Source organism: Microtus pennsylvanicus, chromosome 6, assembly GCF_037038515.1.
Source record: "Microtus pennsylvanicus isolate mMicPen1 chromosome 6, mMicPen1.hap1, whole genome shotgun sequence".
Lineage (NCBI taxonomy): Eukaryota > Metazoa > Chordata > Mammalia > Rodentia > Cricetidae > Microtus > Microtus pennsylvanicus.
In genome coordinates, this window is record NC_134584.1 from 88,858,648 (window position 1) to 88,884,952 (window position 26,305).

The 26,305-nt window shown below is 42.9% G+C and overlaps 1 protein-coding gene across 3 annotated transcripts; it reads right to left on the bottom strand.

Moving 5' to 3' along the window:
* Siah1 (siah E3 ubiquitin protein ligase 1) lies at positions 1–25,197 on the bottom strand. 3 transcript variants are annotated; one of them, XM_075976794.1, is made up of 2 exons: positions 25,058–25,197; positions 1–998 (listed from the first exon to the last, which is right to left on the bottom strand). In XM_075976794.1, the coding sequence occupies exon 2, from the start codon at positions 994–996 to the stop codon at positions 148–150; it is 849 nt and encodes a 282-aa protein (XP_075832909.1). In that variant the 5' UTR covers positions 997–998; positions 25,058–25,197; the 3' UTR covers positions 1–147. The 3 variants fall into 3 exon arrangements, with proteins under 3 accessions (XP_075832909.1, XP_075832910.1, XP_075832911.1); XM_075976795.1 differs by lacking the exon at positions 25,058–25,197 and adding an exon at positions 24,144–24,241; XM_075976796.1 differs by lacking the exon at positions 25,058–25,197 and adding an exon at positions 16,837–16,890.
* Positions 25,198–26,305: the final 1,108 nt, after the last annotated feature.

Genomic DNA, 26,305 nt, shown 5'->3' on the forward strand with positions numbered 1-26,305 from the left:
TATTAACAGCCTTTCTTTTTATTTACCTTCATGTGTCTAGCTTCTACCTACCAGGAGAGTTTTAGGTTGGCAAGCAGATGGGTGCCTTATTCTCTGTGAAGTCAAATGCAAATTTTAAACACTGGCCAGAAATATTTGATTGCCGTTTCAACACATGGAAATAGTTACATTGATGCCTAAATTGCCATTTTCTGCAAAAAGCTGTGCAATGCTGGTGTCAAACACTAGGCAGTCACTATTCATAATGGCTGTTGCAATTCCCTCATGAATAGATCGAGGAGTCGCTTCCCAAGTCAATCGCCGCCTATGACCATTTAGCTCAAGTCGATAAGCAAAATTTTCAGCTTGCTTGCGTGTTCCTATCAGCTGTACAATTGCAAAGAACTGCTGGTGACCATCGTATTTTTCCTGTTTCTCCAAGACTAACATGAAGTGAAAGCCAAAACAAGACTGCATCATCACCCAGTCAACAGCACCAGGAAGGTTAATGTCTGTAGCAAGGAAAACTATATCTTCTCCTTGCAGGGTTGTAATGGACTTGTGCTGATGCATCAGGTGGGGCATGACAGCATCCAAGGAGCCTTGCCACTTACAGGAAGCACCAGGGCAGGGGCAGGAGTAAGGCCTGAACTCACAGAGCTCCTCGTGCTCTGCCTTTTCTGTGTGCGGGAGAGTTATTTCACATCCAGAAGAGGCGTATTTACAAGGGAAAAGTACTGAATTGGCCACTTTCTCCATAGCCAAGTTGCGGATGGATCCCAGTGGACCCCGGCAGGTCGGACAACATGTGAGTTTAGGACGACAGTTGCTACAAACAAGATGGCCACTCTGACACTGAAGAATGGGTGGCAACACATAGTCAAAGCAGACAGGACACTCAAAAAGACTCGCCAAGTCATTGTTGGATGCAGTTGTGCCAGTCAGGGCAGGTACCCTCTGGGATGGTGGACACTTTGAGGTGCCAGTGGGTAATGCTGTAGCAGTCTGGCGGCTCATTTCTGAAATGAAAAACAAGAAAATAAAAGGAGGCAGGAGAAAAAGTTATAACTATAACACATTCATAAATAATGTATACATATCATACTTATAAAACATCCCACAAAATTTATGAGCAAAAGACTAAAGTTAAATAAATATGGTTTTAAAACAATATACAATAAAATAAAATTAATGTGATGAAGATGAATTTTAATAAAGTTATAAGTAAACCAAATATTTCCAAAATGTTCTATAGCGTGTTTAAAATACCTTCTGTCTAAAAAAAAGTACTGAAAATCTTTGGGTTGGCTACATAAAATAAGAAACACAGCCGGGGGCAGTGGTGGCACAGGCCTTTAGAGGCAAGCGGATCTCTGAATTCCAGGCCAGCCTGGTCTACAGAGTAAGTTCCAGGACAGCCAGGGCTACACAGGGAAAGCCTGCCTCCAAAAGAAGAAGAAGAAAAAAAGGTAAATATAGCAAGACAGCATGGTATATGCCTTTAAATCCAGCATTCAGGAGGTAGAGGAGGTAGAAGCAGGTGGATTTCTGAGTTTGAGGCCAGCCTGTTCTATAGTGGAAGTTCCAAGAGAGCTAGAGGCTACACAGAGAAATACCATTTTGAATAAAAAACAAAAACAAAGGACATAAATACAAGGCTGGAGAGATGGCCCAACAGGTAAGAACACTGGCTGCTCTTCCAGAGGACCAGGGTTCAAATCCTAATACCCAAATGGAGGTTCAAGAGAGGCCTCTAGGGCCCTGCATACATGTGGTATACAGACATACATGCAGGCAAAACACCCATACACATAAAATGAAAATAAATCTTTCGTAGAAGAAGCCTTAAATACAATATTAGGACCTACTTGGGCTGGCCTTTTTCTCCTCAGAGTCTCCACCTCTGTCTATTTCTTCAAGACTGAGTTAAGCCTCACGGCTTCAGAATCTACAGCTTGAGTCCTATATAGTTCATATGCCAAAGACTACGAGAGAGAGAGACCAACCCTCCCCAGCAGTGAGCAACATCTTCTGGAGAGGTATGTTCAGGGAAAGGAAGCACTATCATCCCACTATCTACCTGCAGCTATCTACTAGGTCTTCTTTCCAGCTAGGCATCATTTGTCTCCTGTCAATCAGTGCCCTCCACCAGGCTGGAGAAACAGGGAGAACTGGAGAGCCATCCTTCAGTAAGCTGTTGCTCTGACATTTATGAAAGTCCTTATTCTACTTCCACAGAACAAATCTCACAGAATGTACAAAGGTGAGGGAAACTCAGGAAAAGTAAGAGGAAATGAGGGTAAAAGCACCACAGAAACAAACACTGGATGAGGATGAAGGGCAAGCAAAGAACTCCCTGCATCCATCGGTTCCTTTGGATGGCTGCAGCACACACCAACTATATACAGACTTCAGGGTCATCTGGAGAAAGGACCAGCAAGCGAGAGTCAAGCAGGATAAGCCCCTTTCCCCACGACTGTGCCACTGAGGGATATTTATCTCAGCTGACAAAAGATCAATGTCCTAACAGTGCACTCCCTGAGACTACACTAAATACTTAATATAGTAATTTCTCCAGTTATAATCATTCTGTTGCAAAGACCTTTAAGTTTCAAAATAACTGTGGTTACAAATGTAACCAAGCCAATACAAATGAATTATAGATTGAAGTAGACAGTAGACATTGTAAATAAGGGGCTAAGAGCAGCAATGGAGGGTTAATTTTTTTTCTCCTTTTGTTACTAAAATTGTACTCTCAAGTTCAAAGGGCAAAAGAAAGTACTAACAAATGTTTAGCTTACCCATGTCCCTAGGGTTTCATCTCCAACACACGCGCACAGTATAACAAAAGTCCATCACAACATCTCAGGCTCATGGTATGGAAGGATATAACATGAATCAACTCTCATCATCTGAAGCCCTGTGATCCAGGTATCACAATAAAAAGAACGTTCTGTAATCTACTTTCTATCTGAGCAAATTCTTTAATGCAGATGATTTATCCATTTTAGATCACTTATAAAACAATGGGCTTGGCATTACCAAAGCCTATTAGTTTCCCATCTACTCCACCATGTTAAGTGTGCTCACTTAAAGGAACACAGTAATTGGGAAGGGATTCCTTGAAACAAAACCGCTCCCATCACATAAAAGAGCTCAGTTTATTTAAATGCAATACAGTCAAGTTCAGAAGAAAACACTAGCCCAATGCAAAATACCTCTAACATTTATCAGCATAAGTTCAGATTCATGTTACAACATGTTTTTATTACCTTCCAAACACTCGAGAAAGCACACTGATTTCTACTCAGCACGATAAACAAAGATTCCGACAAAGAAAACTGCCACACCATTCCCGAGTTAGAAGGGTGGAATGCGGCTCCATCTTGAGCCACAAAGATTCTCGACTATGCAGCAGCCCCAAGGTAGAAACCAAGAACAAGTCTGCAGAAGTCGTGACGCGCCTGAAGCTAGATTTAAACCAGAGTCGCTGCAGCTCTACTGAACCCTTACTGCGGACCTCACAGAGCCAAACACAGCCGCCGCGTGGCCTAAACCAGAAGTTATGGATTCGTGCAGTCCAGTTTCTGTCTTGGAAACAGATGCTTTTATGTCAGTACCTTTCCTCTTTCTGGTCCTGGTCCTAACCGTTGGCAAGCATGTGAACAGGACTCCCTTCCAGGAATGCAGAAAGGGTGCCGGCGGCTTCCAGGACATGAGAAGCCAGGCGTCAGGTTCCTGCAACCCACAAGGCCAGCCCTTGGCTCCTAAGTTTAGAAGACTGGTCACTTCCATTCAGATTTAAAGTAGCTCAATGGGTGGCCTGTCCCCAGGAGGGACAACACCTCCCTAGAACTCTAGCAGAAGTCTGCCTGAGGTTCTGGCATCCTGCTGCTTAGGCTCCAACACCTGGCAGGCCCCTGGGCAGGGCCTAGAGAAGGGACGGACTTTGTCCCAAGCCCCGCCCCACAGACCACCTGAGCAGCTTTGGCAGGCGCCACCTGCAACATGAAGCCTGTGCACTTGGCAGCACTTGAGTCCGGTAGAACATGTTTGTGGAGGTCAGGATCTCAGTGCTTTCTTAAGGCTCCAGAGTATGAACATACAGGGATGAAGGGAAGTGCACAGCCAGGCAAGTACTCCTAACGTCAACTTCGTCCTGTGAATTCTCAAGTTCGCATGCAGTGAATAACTCACACAACACTTCCAGGCCTCAACTACTATTTTCCTCAATTCTAACTTGGCCACTTGTGTGCCAGCCTATTTCAAATGCCCTCTTCCAGTACAGTGAGAATCGTAAACACATTCAGGACACGCTACTTCTACCTCCAAACTGAGATTATACTCTCATCCTACTCTGGAAAAGTTTTCTTAACTGGCCTCATTAAACTAGAGTAGCTTGCCTTGTTTTTAAACAAGCATTGCCCTTGCCCCATAAAGTCCTATGCACTTCAGACCTGGAGGGTGTCAGCTGAAGCTTCAAAGGTTTATGCTGGTATTACATCATGCTTAGGACAACCTTCAAACATAACCAAAATCTGGCAATGAGCATTCCAGTACAATGACTTCTACCCACTTTCACCAACGTTGACTCCAACCACTTGCCCACCTTCATTATGTTCAGTAACTTTCACCTAACTTTAATACATCTTTAAGAACAGAAACATCTTTAAGAAACATCTTTAAGAACAGAAATACAACATACACTTTCCAAATTGTACATCAAGCCCATTTTGGTAGAAAGCTTAAGTAGCTATTATCTAAATGGGAAAAAAACATTATTGCCTTTAATTTTGCCTTAATATTTTCAGGGCACTTAGCCACTGTTAGGTTTTTGTTATTGTTTTGGGGTTGTTTGTTGAGATCTGACACATTCATTAATCCTAGACTACCACTGAACTCTTAAGAGCCTGAAAATGATCTTGAACTTCTGATCATCCAACTCCCACCACCTTTCAGTGACTACTCGGACTGCTCACCACCACACTAGTTTATGTAGTACCATGCCTTTGGAAACACCAAGCAAGCACTCCAAAACCCGAGCTATGTCTCCAGCTCATATACATTTGTTAGTGTGTATCAGTGTTTTGCCTGAACGTGTATATATACACCACCAGCAGAGGCCAGTAGAGGCCATAGGATCCCTTGGAATTAGCATTTGGACAGTTGTGAGCCACCATGTAGGTGCTAGAAAACAATTCACTACAACAGCAGCAAGTGCTCCTATCTGTTGAGCCTTCTCTTCAAGCCCTGCATTCTTTACTTACAAGGGGGAAAAGAGGTAGAATGCAAAGACTGTTCACCCTTTCTTAATTTCCCTAAAATTCTTCTTAGAAATTACATTTACTATAAAGCAATAATGATGAAGGTAGATCAGTGGTGTGAGATCTCAAACCCAGGACAAATGACTGAGGTGTCTATTTAATATATCAAAGTAGACCTGGTTGCCAGGTTCTCCCTGCATCCCTCACTCCCTATCTGTTACAGGGTATGGCTGAGATGCCCCGGTCCCCTTAAATTTCTCCAGCCCAGGAGCTGAGCTGCATTTCCCTATATAATCCAGCCATTCTGCTTACTCTGCCCCCCCCATCTACTCTTTACTTTCCTGGCTCTCCCCTTCTCATGTGGCCAGGCTCAGGGTCATGTTCACTCTGGACTCCCAGCTGTCCCTGCCTCTGGCTATGCTCTCCCTTTTATCTACAATAAATCTTCTTCTCTGTCATACCCGGAAGCAGTCATGTCCTTCCTTTCTTATTTCTTTTCATCCATCTGGCACCAAAAGCTGGGACTGACATAACTGAACCCCAAATTCTAGGGTCTACCTTCTCACTACTTCTCCTCCCACCCCCACATTCCTCTCCTTGTCTATGCCATAACTCTATCCCCGACTCCTAGAGCCTTCTACATCCTCCCAAGGTACCCACTGGGTGCTCCCTTCATCTCTCAGCTCTGGCCTGAAACACCCATCTGGGTCTCCCTCCCCTGCCCTCTCATCTCTCCACAGGATCAGTGTCACCCCAAGCTGCCTGCTTCTCCACTGTCACTACAAAAGCCACACCTGTGTGCCAGGAAGCTCCCTTGCCCTACTTGGGTCCTCGTCACGTGAGAAGAGCCACCTTTCCTCTGCATGATTCGGAACACTTGACAAGTTTTCCATTCCCCTTGAGAATGCCCTGGCTGGAAATTCTCCTCACAAAGACTCTTTATCCACCTCAGCTTAGCTCACTCTCTCTCACCTCCCCCAGGAACTGCTGACCTGCTTGCAGTCCACCCCTCCCTCCCGCAGCTTCTCTAAGCATGACCACATTTGGGTCACCACACACACTTTCTCAGCTCCTCGAGGAGCTTACAGAAATTCCTGTAAGGGGAGTTTCTTTTTTCAACATACACATACACACACACACACACACACACACACACACACACCCAGGCCTGGACTATAAACAGCTTGGCCTCAGTATAGATCAATGGCCAAAAATAGGCACACTTGATTTCCAAACTCTCACAAATCTTAACTGCCACAGCACAAACAACTGACCCCAAATCTCTTCCATCTACACTAGCTCTGCTCTATACTTCTGCTTCCCACTCTTAAAAAACTTTTATCTCTACAATTTCTCTTTGCTCTGCTCTCAAAACATCTCTTAAAACTATGCTGTAAATTCAATTCTCAGGAGTTGTAAGTTCACTGGGTATAGTTAAAAATTATCTATAAATCTGTAACAAAACTTGGCTTTAAACAGGCTTATAATTAAAAATCTATACAGAGGCAATCTTAATTTGCTATAAGTTACTATATATGTGATTCAACCCTTGTTTATAATATACTGCATATGTAACTTAAATTCAACTTTTTTGTTTGTTTTTTCAAGACAAAGTGTCTCTGTGTATCCTCGGCTGTCCTCAAACTCAGAGATTCACCTGCCTCTGCGTCCAGAGTATTGGGATTAAAGGACACCATCACTGCCCAACTGGATTCAACTCGTTTTAAAAAAAATAAAAAAGAAAGAAAAAAGTAAAACTGATCTACAAAAAAAGAAAAAGAAAGAAAAAAGAAAAAAGAATCTTTAGCAGTTAAGAGCACTGCTCTTCCAAAAGTCCTAAATTCAATTCCCAGAAACTACATAGTGGCTTTCAACCATCTATAATGAGAAATAAATAAAGCTTTACTTATTATGTATACAGTGTTCTGCAAGCATACATGGAAACAGAACATTGTATACATAATAAATCTTTCAAAAAATAGCTTTTAATAACAGCTATGTGGCTGGCAGCCATCTTTACTGAGGTTAAAAGGTACATGCTATGGGACTTAACTGCCATTTTAAGATGACCACATAACATAAACCAACTAAGGTAACATCTTATATAACTTTTTAGTCCTATTGAGCCCTCTGCTTCCTCTTTTAGACTAATAAAACAACAACAGGCCTAAAATATTTTGGGTTGGTATGAATTATGATGATAAACTTTAAGGTTATAAAGGTCTACTCAGATTAACAAAAGCTGATTTAGAGATTTACACCTAACTACTTATGACTTTGCTAACAGTTCAACCCCAGGCTTCTAGAAAATTCAAATAAGTAACAATATATGTTTGCTAAATAAGGTGTATTTGTTTGATAAGGTTTATAAATTCCTAAGGGCTACTCAGGGTCACAGTAATATCTGTCTAGCTTCTTTGTCTATGCTCACTTTGTTGCGCTTTAACTATCTTGATAAACTAAGGCATACAAAAAAAAACTGATCTTCTATAATGGCACACTATAAAAGGATCAGAAAATTTCCCAGTCTCCCTATGGACTGTATTTAGGGCTTAAAGCTTTATTTTGATGATGCCAGGAACACATTTGGGCTGACTTCTCTACTCTGCCTGGTCAAAGTAAGGTCATCCTCAAGTTCTTCTCCACAGGAACATCTCTCAGACTTGGGTCTGGCCAAGGCTGCTCTCTGGCAGCTAAAAATTAAATGCTGTCCTGTATGATAGACACTGACTACCCCAAACAAAGGCATCTAGACCACAGGAGCCATGGCAACCATCTAGGTAGTGGTTCCAGGGACTCAACTTGAATCCACCTCCTGCAGGCCAAACAGACTCAAGTACTCCTAAATTTCCCCCACCTGCTATTCCTGAGTGGGCTCTCTCTTCCCCTTGATCTTGGGAATCCAGTCCTCTAACTACCAGGACCGTAGGTCTATAAATTTCAAATGTATACCCTAGATAAAAAAATTCTCCTCTGGGGGCTGGAGAGATGCCTCAGCGGTTAAGAACACTGGCTGTTCTTCCAGAGGATACACATTCAATTCCCAGCACCCACCTGGCAGCTTACAACTCTCTGTAACTCCAGATACAGAGGATCTGACACCCTCACACAGACAGACATACATGCAGGCAAAACACCAATCAATACTCATAAAATAAAACTGAATTATTTTTTAAAAATTTCCCCTAAACTCTTTTTTTTTTTTCCTTTGGTTTTTCGAGACAGGGTTTCTCTGTGGTTTTGGAGCCTGTCCTGGAACTAGCTCTTGTAGACCAGGCTAGTCTCGAACTCACAGAGATCCGCCTGCCTCTGCCTCCCGAGTGCTGGGATTAAAGGCTTGCGCCACCACCGCCCGGCTTCCCTAAACTCTTTAACTCTACCTTCTGTCCCTAATCTGTATCTGCTCCAGCAGATTTCCAATCAACTAAATACTGCAAACTACTCCAAACTCACCAGTCCCATGTGTTTCATTCTAACAGAATTTTCAGCCAGCCTGAGCCTCTGCATCCTAGACAGCTCCAAAGCAGCTAGCCCTAGGTGGTCCAGCCTCACAGACTGTTCCATTGTGCCTACACATATCTTAACCCCGGATAATCCCATTGAGCCTGGATAGTCAGTGAACCACCCCGCTCTTCTAGGTCTTGGCCACCATTCCAGCTCTCCTGGGTCCCCAACAATACAACAAGGACTCTCACCGCAGCGGCAGGAAGTAGTCACTGATTATCAACAAAAAGACTGCGAAGGGGGTCTCAAACTGCAGACAAAAGGCTGAGGTGTCTATTTAACATATCAAAGTCCACCTGACAGCCAGGTTCTCCCTGATCCCTCATTCCCTACCAGTTACAGAGTATACTCCACCCTAAATTTCTCCAGCCCAGGAGCTGCACTTTCCTATAGAATCCAGCCATTTTGGTGTCCCCAACCCTTCTACCCTTTACCCTCCTGGGTCTCCTCTCTCCCCTTTGCCTTCTCACACAGCCAGGCTCAGGGTCACATTCACTCTGAACTCTCCCAGATGTTCCTGCCTCTGGCTACGCTCCCCTTTATCTACAATAAGCCTTCTTCTCCACCTTAGCGGCAGTCATGTCCATCCTTTTTATTTTTTTTTCATTCAAGTGGTTGATCTCATAGCTAACTACCAAATGCAAATCCTTAAGTTCAAATTCTAAGTGGCAAAAATGCCAATAAAATTATAACTATTCAATTATAAATTTACACTTTATATTAGGGATTTGAATTAAAACATTTAAACATGCTGGTGATAGCTCACTTCTACACTTCTACATGTATGAAGACCTAGTTCAAACCCTCACATATATAAAAACAGTGTGGGGGAGTTATTCTAGCACTGGAAAATGAAGACAGGAGGATTCCTGGAGCTCCAGAGCCAGTCAGTCTAGCAAATATGGTGGGTTCGTGGCCAATGAGACTCATTTTCAAAGGAGGTGTTTCTGAAGACAGGGCTGAGCTTGGGTCTCTCTGTGTGCACGTCAAGAAAAGTACCTGACAGAAAGCTGCTATGGAAAAGGAACTCTAATCTGTAACTCATCTCCTTCTTCCAAGATTCCCTACTGAGGTTTCCACTTCAGAAAAATACCTAATCAGAACCTCACAGGCACTATGTAAAAGAGATCCTGCAGGGGCTGAAGAGATGGCTCAGTGGTTAAGAGCACTGACTGCTCTTCTAGAGGACCCGAGTTCAATTCCCAGCACCCATATGGCAGCTTACAACTGTCTGTAACTCCAGGATCCAGCACCCTCAAACAGATATACATACAGGCTAAAACACCAATAAAAAATTAAAAAAAAAGAGAGATCCTGCAATATGATAAATAAATAAAATACAAAATAAAAATGAATTATGTAAGAAATGAAACATAGCATCAGAAAAGTGTTCATTAAACAAAGAGTCCATCCCTAGACCACAATAGTTCTCAAATTCAATGTGCTACCTACCACTTAGGGAATCTTGTTAAAAAACAAAAACCATAGACTTTAATTTGGGAGGTCTGAAGCTAGACTGTTTCTTTGGGGCTTCATTTGGTTTTGTATGCTGTACTGTTGAGGATCTAGCCCAAGCATAACCAGCCTGCATGGCAGGTCTAAAGACATGTTTGTGCTTCTCTCCTCTTACTGAACTTGATCCCAAAAACTGAGAATTCCTCAAGAACTGTTTGAGTCATTGGGCTACAACAAGAAGAGAATCTTGTCTCCAGCAGAAAGATTTACACTTGTCAAATGACCTTGTAGAAAAGACAGGAAATAGAGACAACAAAGGGCAATACGTGGCCTCGCTGCCTTTCATAGGTATATCTGTCCTCTTCCCTTTAAACTCTAGTTGGGGGCAGGCATCACCTATTTTTATCCCTCTTCCCAATGTGGTTACATTGACCAAATCCCCCTTTCTGCTTCTCATCATTAATTTGGCTCTTTTCATTGGTTTATTGAGGATGGGTAACAAAGTGTAATGGGGTATCTGCTATGACCCCAACTCCAGTAACATGGGACCCTCAACATTCCAGGAAGTGCTCTACCAGTAGGCCTTCTGTAGTTTGCACAAACTCCTAAGTATAGCCAGCCAGTTCTGCTGTTCACATGGAGGCTGTAACATGGAGACCATAACAAAGTATAAAAACTGAAAAAGAACCAAGCAGAGGTGGTACACACCTTAATCCCAGCACTCAGGAGGCCAGCCTGGTCTACAGAGAGTTCCAGAACAGCTAGGGCTACCCAGAGAAACCCTATCTCAATAAATAAATAAATAAACAAACGAACAAAACAAACTCTCATGTACATCATTGTTAGAATAAATTATCTTCGTTAAATTCTTCAAGGAACTCAGATTATTCATATTTTTTAAAAAGTAGTAAAATGATAATAAGCAAACATAACTAAGGCAAGGACTCAAACAACAGTGATGGAAGGAACCTTTAAGAAAACTATTATTGAAATAATCAAATGATTAACAAGTAATTGAAGTCTTACTCCAGCACAGGGATTAAAGCCCTTAAAATCTTTGTATGCTAATGAATGGCTGATAGTGGCCAAGGATGCAGCTCAGTCACTCAAAAACTTGACTCTTCAGAGAGGGGATAAAGATAGGGTTGACTGCAAAAGGGGCCAGAGTTGAATCAGCCATGTTTAAATAATGAAGCCTCATAAAAATCCCACAAGGACTGGGCTTAGTTTCCAGAAAGAGTGGCGTGTGGAAGTATCTAGAGAATATACCCAAGAGGTAGACACATAAGTTTCAAGCCCCTTCCCTTCTAACTTGCTTTATTCATTTCTTCTACTTGGCTGCTCACAGTATGTTATTTATATCATTTGTAACAAAAGAACATTAGTAAAATATGTATCAGAGTTCTGTGGACCACCCTAGCTAACTATGAGATCAGAAAAAGTAGTCCTGTAAACCCTACTTTATATCCACCCATAATGCATTGCTGGTCAGAAATGTAAATTACAATCTAGAGAATGACATCAGAACCTCTAGACACAGAGGTTAACCAGTAGGGTCAAACTTGAGGGAGAGCGTATAAAACTGAATTACAGGACACCCAACTGGTACTGATGGGAGGGGTTGATAGGTACGAAACCCCTACCTACCAAGGCTAAGGGTTTTTTTGTTGTTGGGTTGCTTTATTTTTTGACACAGGATTTCTCTGTGTAACAGGCTGGCTATAAGCACGTGGAACCCTGCAAACTCAGACTTCACTTGGGAATGGTACAGCCATGCTTCACCACTGTAGTCAGTTCTACTACACAGCACACACAATTTGTCTATATAATGTCAAAATAAAGTATTAGCATTGCCCAAACAAAACACTTTACCATTCCAATAAGAGTATTTTTCCTTCCTTATTCATGATCAAATACAAAACCCACAGTTAATGCCAGAAATTGTGGACAGTAATATATCCTACATATACTGTGGTTTGGAGTTGTACATATACATATATACACACATACATACATTATATACAGACCTGTGACAAAGTTTAATTTAAAATTAGGCACTGTTAAGAAACTACCAATAATTTACTCTGTATGTTCTGAAAACTTTTCTATTAAATCAAGAAACTGACCTTTTCATTTAAATAAGACATTTCTACCCTCTCTTTGAAATCTTAAATCACTAGTAATAAAGCTCTTATACTTCTGATCTATTGTTTAAACATTCTTAAAATTCTATATGTATAAATGTTTTGCTTATGTGTATGTCTGTGCACCAAGTGTTTCTAGTGCCTGTGGAGGCCAGAAGAGGTTTTCAGATATCCTAGAACTGAAGTGACTGCCGTGAGCAACCATGTGGGTGCTAGGTCTCAAACCTAGGTCCTATGTAAGAGCAGTCAATGCTCTTAACTGCTAAGCGCTCTGCTCTCTCCAACCCTCTTGAGCCACATTTTAAGCAAAACAAGGATTATTCAGACTTCCTCACTATAGTGTCACGACAAGTCCATCTTGTCAGTAGACAGTATGCTAACTTAGCTGGCTCCTGACTGACTGACTGGGTAGGCAGCACATACAGCATGGACACACCAGGGTGACTCATGACTCAAGTGGGACAGTGATTCCATCATACAAATTTGAAATTTGTATATTCTCTCTGAAATTTTCCATATATTTTTGGGACAGCTGATCAGATAAATGAAACCAGTAACTAAAATGACAGAAATAGGGAAATACCATAATAAATTTTTCCCTTTTCCCATTTACCAGGAAAAATAAATGTGGTACCTTTTCTGTTACAACCACAGTATCTCAAAAAAGTTTTGAGAAAAGTTAGACAACTATCTCAACATCTAAAGGTCTTGCCTTTTGCACTTAAGCTATGTGAACTTTCTGCTTTGTTCTGATATTTAATGATACAGATAAAATGCAATAGATGTTAATTTTAGGTATTCTTCACCCCCAACAGGCTGTTTATAGAATTCTTCATTTTTACAAGAATGTCTCGACACATACAAAGCATCAATAAACCTGAAATCCAAAATGATATGACACCTAAATGTTTTTTTTTAATTCTGAAGCTTTTCAGAATTCTAAATTAGAAATGCTTAACTCACAGAGTCTGTGCAAATATCCCCAATCCAAAGAAACACCAAAATTTGAACTATTTCTCTGGGTTCAATGAGACAAACTGGCCTGAATACTTAGCTCGCTAATAAAACTCTGTGTATTCATTTTGTTTTTGTGAGACAGGGTTTCATGCAAGCCAGATTAGTCTCAAAATCACTATGTCAACTCTTGAACCTGCTGCCACTGTGCTCAGTTTTATGAAGTGCTGTGGATCGAACTCAGAGCTTCATTCATGCTAGGCAAAAACACCATCTAAGCTGGATCCCCAGCCAGGTATCTGACCTCCAGAACAAGCAAACTGCCAGCATGATGACCAGCACATTCCACAGCTGCTTTAAGGTATAAATTTAGCACGCAGTATCCAATATTTCAGTACATTTTGTTTGCAAGTTGTGAACTGTCACCAACATGTGACAGTTAACAGATCAGGTTATAAACTTTAACCACTAACTATGATGGTTTTCTATGTTGCCAATCTTTCTCATTGCCCTTTGCAAATTACTCTTTTTCTCTCCTAATTCCCGAACTTCAGAGTTGCCCACAGCCACCTTTTCTTACACTGGTAACTTTATGACTCTTTAAATTCCCCCAAGAATTTAAATTTATGTCTCTAGGTACATCGTTCACCAGAATCTAGCAAGGTAAATGGATGCAACTAGAAAAGATCATATTGAGTGAGGTGAACTGCAAGTTCTCTCCTTTGAAGCTCTCACTTGAAATCTTCAGATGTGAGTATAAAGCCTGGAGTAACCTCAGAAACCAGGAAAGTAGAGGGGACACTGGAGAAGGAGAAAGAACAACAGAGAGGAGGCAGATTATAAGTGACTTTGTGGAAGAAATGGGAAAAACAGGGAAGGGAGGCTTTAATTATGGAGCGGGGGGGGAGGGGGGGCAGGGGAGAGATAAACTACAGGAGGGTAAAATAACAGGAAGTCTGTCAGAAAAAGTCATAAGAAATCATTTATTTTTTTATCTACTAAAATAACACATAATACATATAAATCTGTGTATAAATATATAGAGAGTTTAAATGAATTTTTTCCTTCTGGACTGAGAATGCTCCCATGAGAGTCATAGTGTATCTAATACAAACCCAACACCATACATGAGAACCCTTTTGAGTTGTTAGTCAGGGTCATCCAACAGATTCCCAAAACATTACAGACTAGTGCTATTGCCCTTGGTTGCCTCCCAGCGGTGGAATGTAAATTCTTATTTTTGAAGACATCGTGAACTTTGGACACAGGACCTGAAAGCTTCCTCTGAGGACTAGCTTTCATGGTACCAGAAGATGCCATGCAAGCTTCCAAAAGATGAAAGCATCCTATACAGCTATGATGCCCATGAACCACAGTAACCACAGAATACAGCGGCAAGACTACCTTGGTGGTAACCAACAGCTCTCTAATTGGACTTAAGACCCACTCAACAAGAGGGAAATCATGCCTGGTACTGGAAACCTAGCCAATTACCTAGGGCTAGTAAAAAAAAAAAATCATGAATTTTGGAGAAAAACCTACAATGCCACTTTACTAAACCAACACAATTCCTAATTACATTTTAAATATTTGTCCTTATATACACAGATAAGTGTTCTCACCCCTCTTCAATGGAAATTCTCTTTGTAATAAACCAGAAAACTAAAACCAACCAAAATCCAGAACAAGAGAAAGTGTAGTGCCCAGTCCCAACTGACACATCTACCTAAAGCTCAAGGATCACTGTATAAAAGGGAAGAGGAGATGGAAAGATTAAGAGACAAAAGAACAAGAGTTTGTCAGTCTGCTGTGAGACTGTGTCTCCTAGAAATGTAAGAAGTTATATTCATGAAGTCTCAACAACATGGCTACCTAAATAAGACCTGAACAATGACACCACCAATGGACATGCTAACACAGAAGAGGGAAAACTCACAGGGAACCTCAATCCTAGAAAACGAACTACAGGCAAATGGGGGAAAGCTGAGAGGAGAAAAAAAAAGGTTGTTCTCAGGAAAGAACCCTCTCCCTACCCAATTGGTTATTCAATACCAAGTGGTCAACTCTGAGATCATATATATAGTTAGAATTATACAAACTGAGTGATGGAGGTGGGTCTTGTATCTTATCTGTTGCTTTCATTGGTTAACTAATAAAGAAAACTGCTTGGCCTGATAGGACAGAAAATTAGGTAGGCGGAGTAAACAGAACAGAATGCTGGGAGAAAGAAGCCAAGTCAATCAGTCGCCATGATTCTCCCACTTCAGACAGACGCAGGTTAAGATCTTTCCTGGTAAGCCAGCTTGTGGTGCTACACAGAATATTAGAAATGGGTTAGATCAATATGTAAGAGCTAGCCAATAAGAGGCGGGAACTAATGGGCCAAGCAGTGTTTAAAAAAAATACAGTTTCCGTGTAATTATTTCGGGTATAAAGCTAGCCGTGCGGGTGGCCGGGTGCGGGGGACGCAGCCCCACTGCTCCAATTACTACAACTGTATTTTTTATTTATATATTATGTAATACACACAACTAAACAAAGAAAAAGAGGCCATGTGTTTGAGAGAGTTAGTAGGGGGATGCATGGGAGGGTTGAGGGAGGAAAGAAAAAGAGGGAAATGGTGTAATCATAATTTCAAAAAAAACTTTAAACGTGTATCTCTAGCTCAAATTAAAAAAAAATAAGCCCAGCTGTCTATAATATCACACATGAGAGGAAGAGGCAATTCAGAAGACTTAAGCCACCCCTTTATACATCATACACTTAAAACAACCAGTCAATCTTATTGTCTCTCCTTAAAAATCACCAAAGAACCCAACCGTTGCTCAACATCCTACACTACCATCTGACCTAAGAACTATTTTCTTACCTGAAAAATCACAATATCTTCCTAGTCCACTCTTCTCCTTCCATCTCTGTCTCCCACATTCATCCAATAATCCATTCATGTTCTAAGCACAGCAAGCTCAATCCAATTCAAATTTATATTACATTATCTCACTCCTTTGCTCCGTACCCTCCATGGCTCCTCATACATACTGAAAACTAAAATCCTATAAATGGCCCATAAGGCCTAAACAATATGATGTATTTGCAATCACTTCTTTCTTCTCACTCTTATGATAAGGCTAGGTTGTTCCATTGGACCTTCTGTCTTCAAACACTTTTCTCCTAGATTCAAATCTTTATTCAGACATTACTCCTCAATGAGACCACCCTGTTTCTCTATTTTAAGCTGTAACCTCATCTGAGCATGGTGGGGCATGTCTTCAACTCAAGAGGATGAGGCAGTAAGAACTTCATTCAAGGAGGCTGGGGAGATGGCTCAGTGGTTAAGAGCTTTCTTTCAGAGGACCAGGGCTCCAGTCCCAGCACCTACATGGCAACTCACAACCGTCTGTAACTCTAGTTCTAGGGAATCTGACACCCTCACACATATATGCAGGTAAAACACCAATGTACATAAAAAATTAAAAAAAAAAACCTTATTCAAGGACAGTTTAATCCTGAGTTCAATCTGCAGGACTCGTACTCACAGTGGATTAAAAAGAGCCCACTCCTACAGGGTCTCCAGGGTAACTTCTTGCTCACACACACATTATCATCCCATATGGACACACTAAAATGTAATAAAAAAGATTTTTAACAATTTTTTTTTAAAAAAGCAACCCATACCCTGACTACTAACTCATCTTTTGTGTACTTCTAAAATCTCTACACATCTTAATGCACTTTTCTTTTTCTCTCCTTACTTCCCAGGCATCTCTGATATTTATTTATTCCTTAGACTGTGTTACTTTCTATCTACTATACAACTTACTTATGTTAATTGTTCTAGGCCCATTCACCCTTATTTAGAAGGTGAATGATGTGCCTCAAATTAAAATCAGTAATAATAAAATTAGTATACACAGCATCACCTCAAAAACCATTTGTTGGATAGGTAAGTAGAAAGCACAGAAGCACTGCACTTTTGAACAGCAATATTCAGTTACATAGCAATATGGTATTGCTTTTTCAATTCTTGAAGAAAATGATTATCCAGATCAAACTATGCCCGTAGTGTTGAGGGCAAAATATTGATGCAACATTTTGAAAGACTACCTCTTCTACACATGGTCTCAGGAATCTGGACAAGCTCTTCAAATTCAACGGAATGAACCAAGAAGGAACAGGGAGTACAGTAAACTGAGCCCAAAATAAATTCAGTGCAATAAAGGGAGCTTTAAGAATGACAACTTAGGCTAGGTGACCTATAGTCTGCAGCCTGCGAGGGACTTGACCATTTAGAAAAGTAGTAAAGGGTGTAGTGACAGTTACAGTAAAGCACAGAAAACAAAGGAAAGCTTACAACAAGAGGGTATTCGCTGTACGAAATACAACTTTAATAGTGCAAGGGAAAGCCATCACCTACCATATAGAGCCAATTATAAGAACCTGTCCAGCCAGGCTGAGGCACACACACAAGTGGAGAAAGTAAGTGTAAGTGGGAGGGAGGAGGAGGAGGCTTGCTCCACCCACAGCAGGAAACCAACAAAGATAAGTACAAAAATAATTAGCTAGTCTAGCTGTCCCTAAAAAAGAAGAAATGGGGAGTCATCGTTGTTAAAAACCGTACAGAAAGCTGGAGAAATGGCTCAGGGCTAGGAGCACTGGCTGTTCTTCCTGGGGACCCGGGTTCCTGTTCCCACAGAGCAGCTCACAACTGTATCTCCAGCTCCAGAGGAGTCAGTGCACTCCTCTGCTCTCCCAAGCACTAGGCATGCACCTGGTGCATGCAGGCAAAACACCAAACACATGAAATTAAAAAAAAAAAAAAACTCTGTAGAGGGCCGTGAGAAGACTTCTGTAACTCTCAGTTACATTTGAGAGGCCCTATGTTTCATCCCTAATACAAAAAAAATTCTTGGGAAGTTAGGCATACTGGCTCACACCTGCAGTCTCGGTGTCTGGGAAGCAGAGGAAGTGAGGTGTTTGTAAATTAGTCAGACAGGACTACACAGTGAGTTCCAATCTGAGCTATAGTGAAACCCTGCCTCACAACAAAACAGAAAAACGCATAAACCTTGTGAAATCTACAGTAAATATAAAACTTTTTCAACCAAAGGGAAAGTTCTAAGAGTAGGGAAATGACATACATAGATTTGTTTTTAAAGATTTTAGCCTTAACTCTTAGCAAAATGTAGGGAATTTTCCAAAACTTCAGGAAATACTTAATATAAAAGGCTCTCACAATTAAGCAATATTAAGTGTGTACCTCTGTAATCTAGCACATTTTCTTCTGATTCACATATTGGCAAAGGTATACAACATGTATAAAAAGGAATAAGCTAAAAATAACTCTTCCTTAAGAAAGCCGTTTAAGCCAGGTGTGGAGGAACACACCTTTAGTCCCAGCACTCAGGAGCCAGAGATAGGTGGATCTCTGTGAGTTTGAGGTCAGTATAGTCTACAGATCGAGTTCCAGGGCTACAGAGGAAACCCTGCCTCAAAAAAAAAAAAAAAAAGAAAAGAAAAGAAAAGAAAAGGAAAAAGAAAGAAAGAAAGAAAAAAGAAAAGAAAACAACAACAAAATGTGGTTTAAATGTGGTCCAGATAACATACTGTGGTACATGAGACTATCGTATTACACATAAGAATTAACTGCTAAAACTGGTAAGGCATCTGGGAACAAAACTCTGTGTTAGAGAATTTTCCTAAGTATGCCTGGAGGTCTAGATTTATCCCCAGCCAAGTAGAGGGAGAAAAAGTACAGAATAAAATTAGGACAGAGGGCATGGGGCAAATGTACCTATAACCACAAGTAAGTATCAAGCTGTAAGATATCAAGATTTATAAGCACAGCCGGGTGGTGGTGGCGCACGCCTTTAATCCCAGCACTCGGGAGGCAGAGGCAGGCGGATCTCTGTGAGTTCGAGGCCAGCCTGGTCTACAAGAGCTAGTTCCAGGACAGGAACCAAAAGCTATGGAGAAACCCTGTCTCAAAAAAAAAAAAAAAAAAGATTTATAAGCACAAACTCCTTTTGATATGGACAGCTCAAGAGTTAACAACAGCTATCTATCATTTAATGAAAAAATGTCCATTTCAGTCAGATCAAAGAAATTAACTTTAAAGTATTCATGGCTGGAGCTGGAGATGGCTCCACGGTTAATAGCATGTCTGCTCATGCAGAGAGTCTGAGTCTGAGTGCAGCTCCCAGCATCCACAATGGGCAGTTCACAACTGCCTACAATTCCAGCTCCGGGAGATCCAATGCCCTCCTATGGCTTCTGAGGGCACAGCATACTGATGCACAATTCCACACAGACACAGAATTTGAAAATAAATAAATGTTCTAAAGGAGAAAACTTTCAATAAATTGGAAGCTACAGAGAGGCCTGGTACCAAAAAGCACATACTGTTCTTGCAGAGCACCCAGTTTGGTTTCCAGCACCCATAAGGCAGCTCACAAACACCTTATAACTCCGTTCTAAGAGTTCCTGCTACAGAGTAAGAACATCTCACAAAAAAACAAAACGGGGAAGAGAAGAGGGAAAGGAGGAAATGACATATTTGCCACTGGCAGTCTCTGTTTATAAACACAGATTAGTTTTTCTCCTTCCAGTTCATGTGCCCAAACCTTTTTCCAAACAAAGAATATACAAAAGAGTCAAAAACAAAAACAAGCCAACAAACAAAACACACATGCACAAATCAATATGTCAAACTTAATGAAAAGTCTTTGCCAGGCAGAATCACCTGTATCAGCATTGTCAGACGGCACTTTCTGTTGAAGAGTGCACATGACGTGTAAGTACTGGGATGCTGTATCATTTGGCTGGTGACCTTGTCAGGAACAAACTCAAGAACCACAACAGATGGGAAGGAGCACACGCAGCATTAATCCGTTCATAGAAAGCTCAAAAGCAACTAAATTCCATCTGTGGCATTCAAAGGCAGGAGATGCCTCCTGTCAGGAGTGGTAATTAAATGAGGAAAGAGGGTGTCTTGTTCTGGTAATGTTCTTCTTAACCCCGGGCAACAGTTAGAACAGCAGGCTCATTTTGTGAAAAGTCAAGGCCTACTCATGATTTGAGCACCTTTCTATATGTAGTTGCGTAAAATGTCAACCAGAAAACATACATGTAAGAATCAAAGTGCATCATTCCATCACTTTTAGCATTCTCCCAGGATCCCCTTGAACAACAACCAGGAATCATCAGCAAGCACTTGGTAGCAACTCCCTTCCTCAGTGCAGCTGCTCAACTCATTTCCATGCCTCTGACCTGCCACATAAAGTACTTGCACTCACTGGGAGTTTCACCTCTCCTACTTTGAGAAAAGAGCAGAAACCACCAGTTTTATCTACCTTAGCTTCTCTCTGTCAAGCCACAGACTAACTTCTCACCCTTGAGAATCCAAGAAGAACCCTGCCTGCTATTTTCTTGCTTCAAAATGTTACACTTCCCTCTTGGACCAGGTCTCTCCAACACAAGCATGCATCTGGCTTCTATGCCACTGCATGCCTCTGGTTTTCTTTCTCCCTCCAACTGCACAGACACCTCAACTCAAACATATCAGAACTCTGAATGTTACTACCATCCTGGCTCAACATGGCCAGTCTTTTCCATCTTGACAAGTGGCAACACAACCCATAGTCACTCTAGCCAGAAATCTTCATTCCTTCCTTTCCCTACCTCTCACATCTAACTCATCAGCAAGACCCATTATTATGTATCAAAAATATACCTGAAATTCATCTACTTTGTTCATCTTCACCACCAGCACTTTAATCCCAGTCATAATCAGCTATCACAGATAATAAGAAATAGTCTCCAAACAGCTAAAGCAATCTTTGTTTTTTGTTTTTGTTTCATTGTGATTTTTCGAGACCGGTTTCTCTGCGTAGCTCTGATTGTCCTAGAATTCTGTAGACCAGACAGGCCTCAAGCTTAGAGATCCACCTGCCTCTGCCTTCCAAGCAATAGTATTAAAGGCGGGTGCCACCACCGCCTGGATTAAAGCAGCCTTTAAGAGTCGTGGATTGTGTTGTCCTTGTCAGTAAACCTTTCTCAGAGTTTCCTCAATTCACATTTTTTACTGACTCAACAGAATCAACCCCCACCTGCCTGCTTCCTCAATCCATCATTTCATTTCAGTGACATTCTCCTGTAAGCACTCCAACTCCGTCCAGCCTCAAGGACCTTTACTAGGCTGCTCCCCTGCTTCAAAGGGCTAGTGCCAGTTCTTCATCTTCCTTTAAAGGTAACCACCCCAAACAGCAGCTGTCCCTCCCACTGTCTCTACTTCAGCACCTTTGACTCCATTTATAATACATAAAGTAACACGTAATTTTATTTCTTCACTTGAATGTATGGCTAATATTTAGAACTGCAATTTTAATTAATTAAGCTGTGTGTGTAGGCAGTATCTCTGCTCTCAAGGATCTTAGACAACTGACAGGGCCAAAAGACACATCCAGGTCTGACTCTTAATGGCTGTCCTCTTAATCAAACAACAGTATTTCAACAGTAGGACCCAGGTAACATCCTTAACAGGTGTTCACACAGTACTAAAAACTAAGGCTCAGAGAAACTAATCTTCCCAAAGTAGCAGACATTGAAGATTATACACAACCACAAAGCTCTATAGAAATGTGCAGTGTTCAGGGAACAAAATAATCTAGTTTGAATAAGTAGGGCAAATATGACACACTGGGATAAGGCTGAGAAAAGTCTACTTAAGTCAATGTAAAGATATAGTCATTTAGCATTGACTTACTGAGCATCAATGTATGCCAATGCTGTGCTTGACAAGCAGGAGAACAAAGCTAAAACTCAAAAACATTACAGTCTATTTGGATAAGCAAAACACTATATAGAAAAACAGCGGCTCAGGAGACATTGCAGTGGAGACTAGCAGAGTACTGTGGGAACATGAAGAAATGGCACCCAATTCAATGTGGGGAGTTCAGGAAGAGCTCAGCTAATGATGACTGGGCTATTATGAATTTAGTAGAAAGAGAAGGACCTGGAAGCACACAGTCCATCAAAAATGCAAGGAAGCAACAGAAGGGGCCAGCTGAGACAAGGCACTGTACTTACTAAACACATCAAGGAACTTAGTTAGGCCTACATATTGAAGGCCTTTCAAGTCAGGTTCATAGGTTTAATAAGAAAGCTCATTTACACTGGTAACACTAGGAAGCCATAAGAATGGCTAAACCAGGGCTGGAGAGATGGCTCAGTTGTTAAGAGTACTTGCTGCCCTCCCAGAGGATCCCAGCTCAGTCATCCATGTCAGGCAGCTCACAGCTACCTGTAACTCCAGCTCCAGATGATCTGATTGCCCTCTTCTGCCTGTCATTGGCCGTTTACCAGTAACTATACTGGTAAAACTAAAGATAAAAACTTCTGCATATTTTTCTGTTTATAGGAAAGTGTGAGCTCTCAAGTTTATAAAATAAAGATCTGGTTGAAGGCAAGGTCTAGATGAAATACATCAAATATTTAAGTATTTGATAAATTGCATGTAGAAATTCCTATTTTTATTTAAAGATCTGAAACAGACCTTAACAGAACTTCTAATCTTTAAAACTGAGTGTATCAACTATCATAAAATAAGATGAAAGTTATCTACAACTATGTAAAGTCACTCAACTTGTTCTGTTACCTTAATTATGCAAGACTGGTCTTCAGAATACCTTACACACTGAAAACAAAACCCTAATCTTCCAATCATTGGCATATTTGGATATTTCCCTTGTTATTTACTACTTTTAACCGCGCGGGGGGCGGGTGCCACTAAATAGCCCTAGATGGCCTAAAATTTTTCTCTTGCCTCAGCCCCACAAATGTTGAAATTCCAGGTAAGTAATGTAGTATAGGTTTCTACCACCATGCCCAGCTTTCTGCTGTAGGAATTTCCTGAAGCCTTGAGAGAGCAGATATTCTGACGCAAAATGAATTACATTTGTTTCTAAATGTAATTCTTTGTCCTCCCCCCCCCCTTTTTTTTGCGAGATGACAAATTAGCAATTCCCCAAATTTGCTACACTGTATTTCAGTTTTAAATACTGTTACAAAGCTATGTGGCAAAGATGCCAACAGGGGTCTATTAAACCAATTCTGATACAAGACAAATCTGACAAAGCCCAGGTTAAGTAAAAGAGCTCTGAACAAAACTGCAACTAACCTATCCAGACTACGGAAGTTTGTATTGTTATTCAAGTTTACAAAACAAAAAAGTAAGAGGAATTTATGCAATCCACTTTGAGAAAATAGCCTAGTCACAAACTTATCGCACAGGTAAACACCGTCTCCAGAACGTGAGCCAATCTCTCCCTGACAGTTACTGTGTCATCCCATTTGTCACAGCAGCTGCTGAAGGAGCCCGCGACACCACAGGTAACTACTCTAATTAAAGGGGTTCACTGTCCTACTTTTCCAAGTTAGGTAACTGAAGTCCTTGAAGGTGAACTGAACCGTGAACTAAGACTGCGAAAAGGAAACTTCATTCTAATCTATTCGACTTCCCAAATTCCGGAATGGGTAGTATTTACCAATCCACACCCCTATCACTCAAGTCCCTAACTCCAGCATCTCAGAAAGCATGCCGTTCTGCAAGTCCCTAACTCCAGCATCTCAGAAAGCATGCCGTTCTGCAAGTCCCTAACTCCAGCATCTCAGAAAGCATGCCGTTCTGCCCTCTAAAACAGTTCATTTAACAGCAGAACCCAAGCACTAACGATTTATAATGCCAAATATTTTGGTTTACGCACTTCCAATGCACCCATGCCAGGCTAATTTAGGCATATTTTTATGAGACAAGAGCCTGAGCGGTAATCATTTGCTGAGGACTTACTATAAGAGCTCTCTGCACTTCAACTACTTCCCATCTCATGAGTTCTCAACAGCTTTGAGGAAAATACTCTCCATGAGACCCATTTTGCAGATTAGGAAAATGAAGCACCCCAGAAATTAGGACTCTTGCCCAAGGTCACAAACCGGTGGGGCAGGAATTGATCGGAGCTCGGAGCAGGAGAGCTGAGTCCCGAGCCCGTGTTCCTAACGCTTTAAGGAGTTAACATTTCACCCTTGACAATCGCCAATCAAGAAATGGCAAATGTTCAACGCTAGGAACGGCAGTCAGGTCCCTCCCTGTCCTACATCCCACATTCAGGGCTCCCATGACTTTGACAAATCAGCTCCATGGCCTCATTTTCCGAAGGCACAAATGTGACTCCTGCCAGGGTAAACAAATTTCCTATCTTTCCAGGAACCGGCGCGCCGCAGCGAACCAGGGCGTGCACACGAAGTTGCATCTGGGAGCGTGGAGGAAGGACCCCAACTATCCCGCAAAGGAAGCTGGGCGGAGCAAGGCTTAGGCTTAAAGGCTGGAGCGGCCCGGGCGGGCGTCCGCGCGCCCGCTCCTAGCGACATAAACAAGGGAGGAGGCTGCCTTCTTCCCCCGCACAATGAAGGCGCAGGTCCGGGGGAGGCCGCCCGACCGGAGCCGCCGAGGCGAGGCCCGACCGCGGGCCGCGCAGCGCGCGGCTGACCTCCGCCATGTTGGCCGTCCACCCGGCCGCACAACAAAGGCTGCGAGAGGGCGCGGGCCTGAGCCTCGGTGAGCCCGCCTGTCCGCCGCCGGCCCACACGGCCGCTCACGCCTGGGCCCGCCCGGGGCGGCCGAGACAAAGGCGCCGCGGCTCCGCGAGGGCTCACCCGGCCCACCCCGGGCCGCGGCCGGCTCCTCCCTCCAGGCCGCCCGCTTACCTGTGGGCGGAGAGCGCGCCGCGGACCCCGGCCCCGTCTAACGCGCCCGGTCGCCAGCTGCCTCCGCCACCACCGCCGCCGCCGCGGGCCGCGCCTCCAACTCTCGCAGCGCCAACACCGACGGGACACCCTGGGCCGCCGCCCTCGAGAGCGCGCCCGCCCGCCCGGCAGCCCGGCTCCCCTGCCGCCGCCGCCGCCGCCGCCGCCCCGCGCGTCCTCGAGCCCGGCGCGCGCGCCCGCTAAACACCACACACTGCGGCGGCCGCCATGAGCGGGCGCGCGCGGAGAACCCGTTGGGGCGGGGCTTCCCACGGCCGCGCATGCGCGCTGGCGGCTGGCGGCTACGGTCCGCGCGCCTACGGTGGTACTGGTTCCCGCGGTGGCGGTTGGCGTCGGGAAGGTTCGGTTACCGAAGCGCCCCGAGCGTCCCCGCGAGGCGACTGTGCGGTCTCTGGCCTCTCTGTGGGGCCTCCTGGGTTTCCGCCTCGCGTCTCCTCGGGCTCGCGGCCTGTAGTGGCCGCCACGACCCCACTCCAGGAGGAGGAGGCCCGCGCCCCCGGAGGCTAGTTGAAAGCTGGCTAGTTAGAAGCATGCACGCCTTTTCCTCTGCGTCCCCACTCTACTAGGAAGCTACTCGTCGGGGGCTGTCCATCCTGCTACTGTAAATTTAAGAACAAAAAAACAGGGAGCCGGGCACTCGGAAAGCAGAAACAGAATCTTCACAAGTTTGGGGCCAGGTTGGTCTATGTAGGGAATTGAAGGGCTTCACGGTGGACCCTGTATCTAAAAATATTAAATGAAAACCTTATCTTCAGGGCTAGGAATGTATTCATGAGGAATGCTTGCCTAGGATGAGATTCCCCAATTGCAGGTGAAGGGGTGGGAGCCTTTCCATTTGATTCTGGTGTGGGCTGTTGGGGGGGGGAGGTTAGAGGGACATCTTAGGGGTTCTGGGGCTGGAACGCCAGTGGTGAGCCTTGGCAGGCGGCAGAGTTTTTTGATGGGTGCCTGAGTCCGACTAGGTCCCTGAGTGGATTTCCAGGGAAGAACTCTAGAAATGGAATGCTGTGTGAAAACAAAGTACTTTTTCTGTGGGGCAAGAAATTATCCTCCCCTTGAACCATCAGCACAAACACCACCCCAGCCATAACCCGAACTTGTGCTCAAAGGCGGAATTTCCAGCTTTCCGCAGCATCTTTGTAGTCTGTGCTGCGTTGGTACTTGTGTTCTTGAGCTAACATTTTTCTT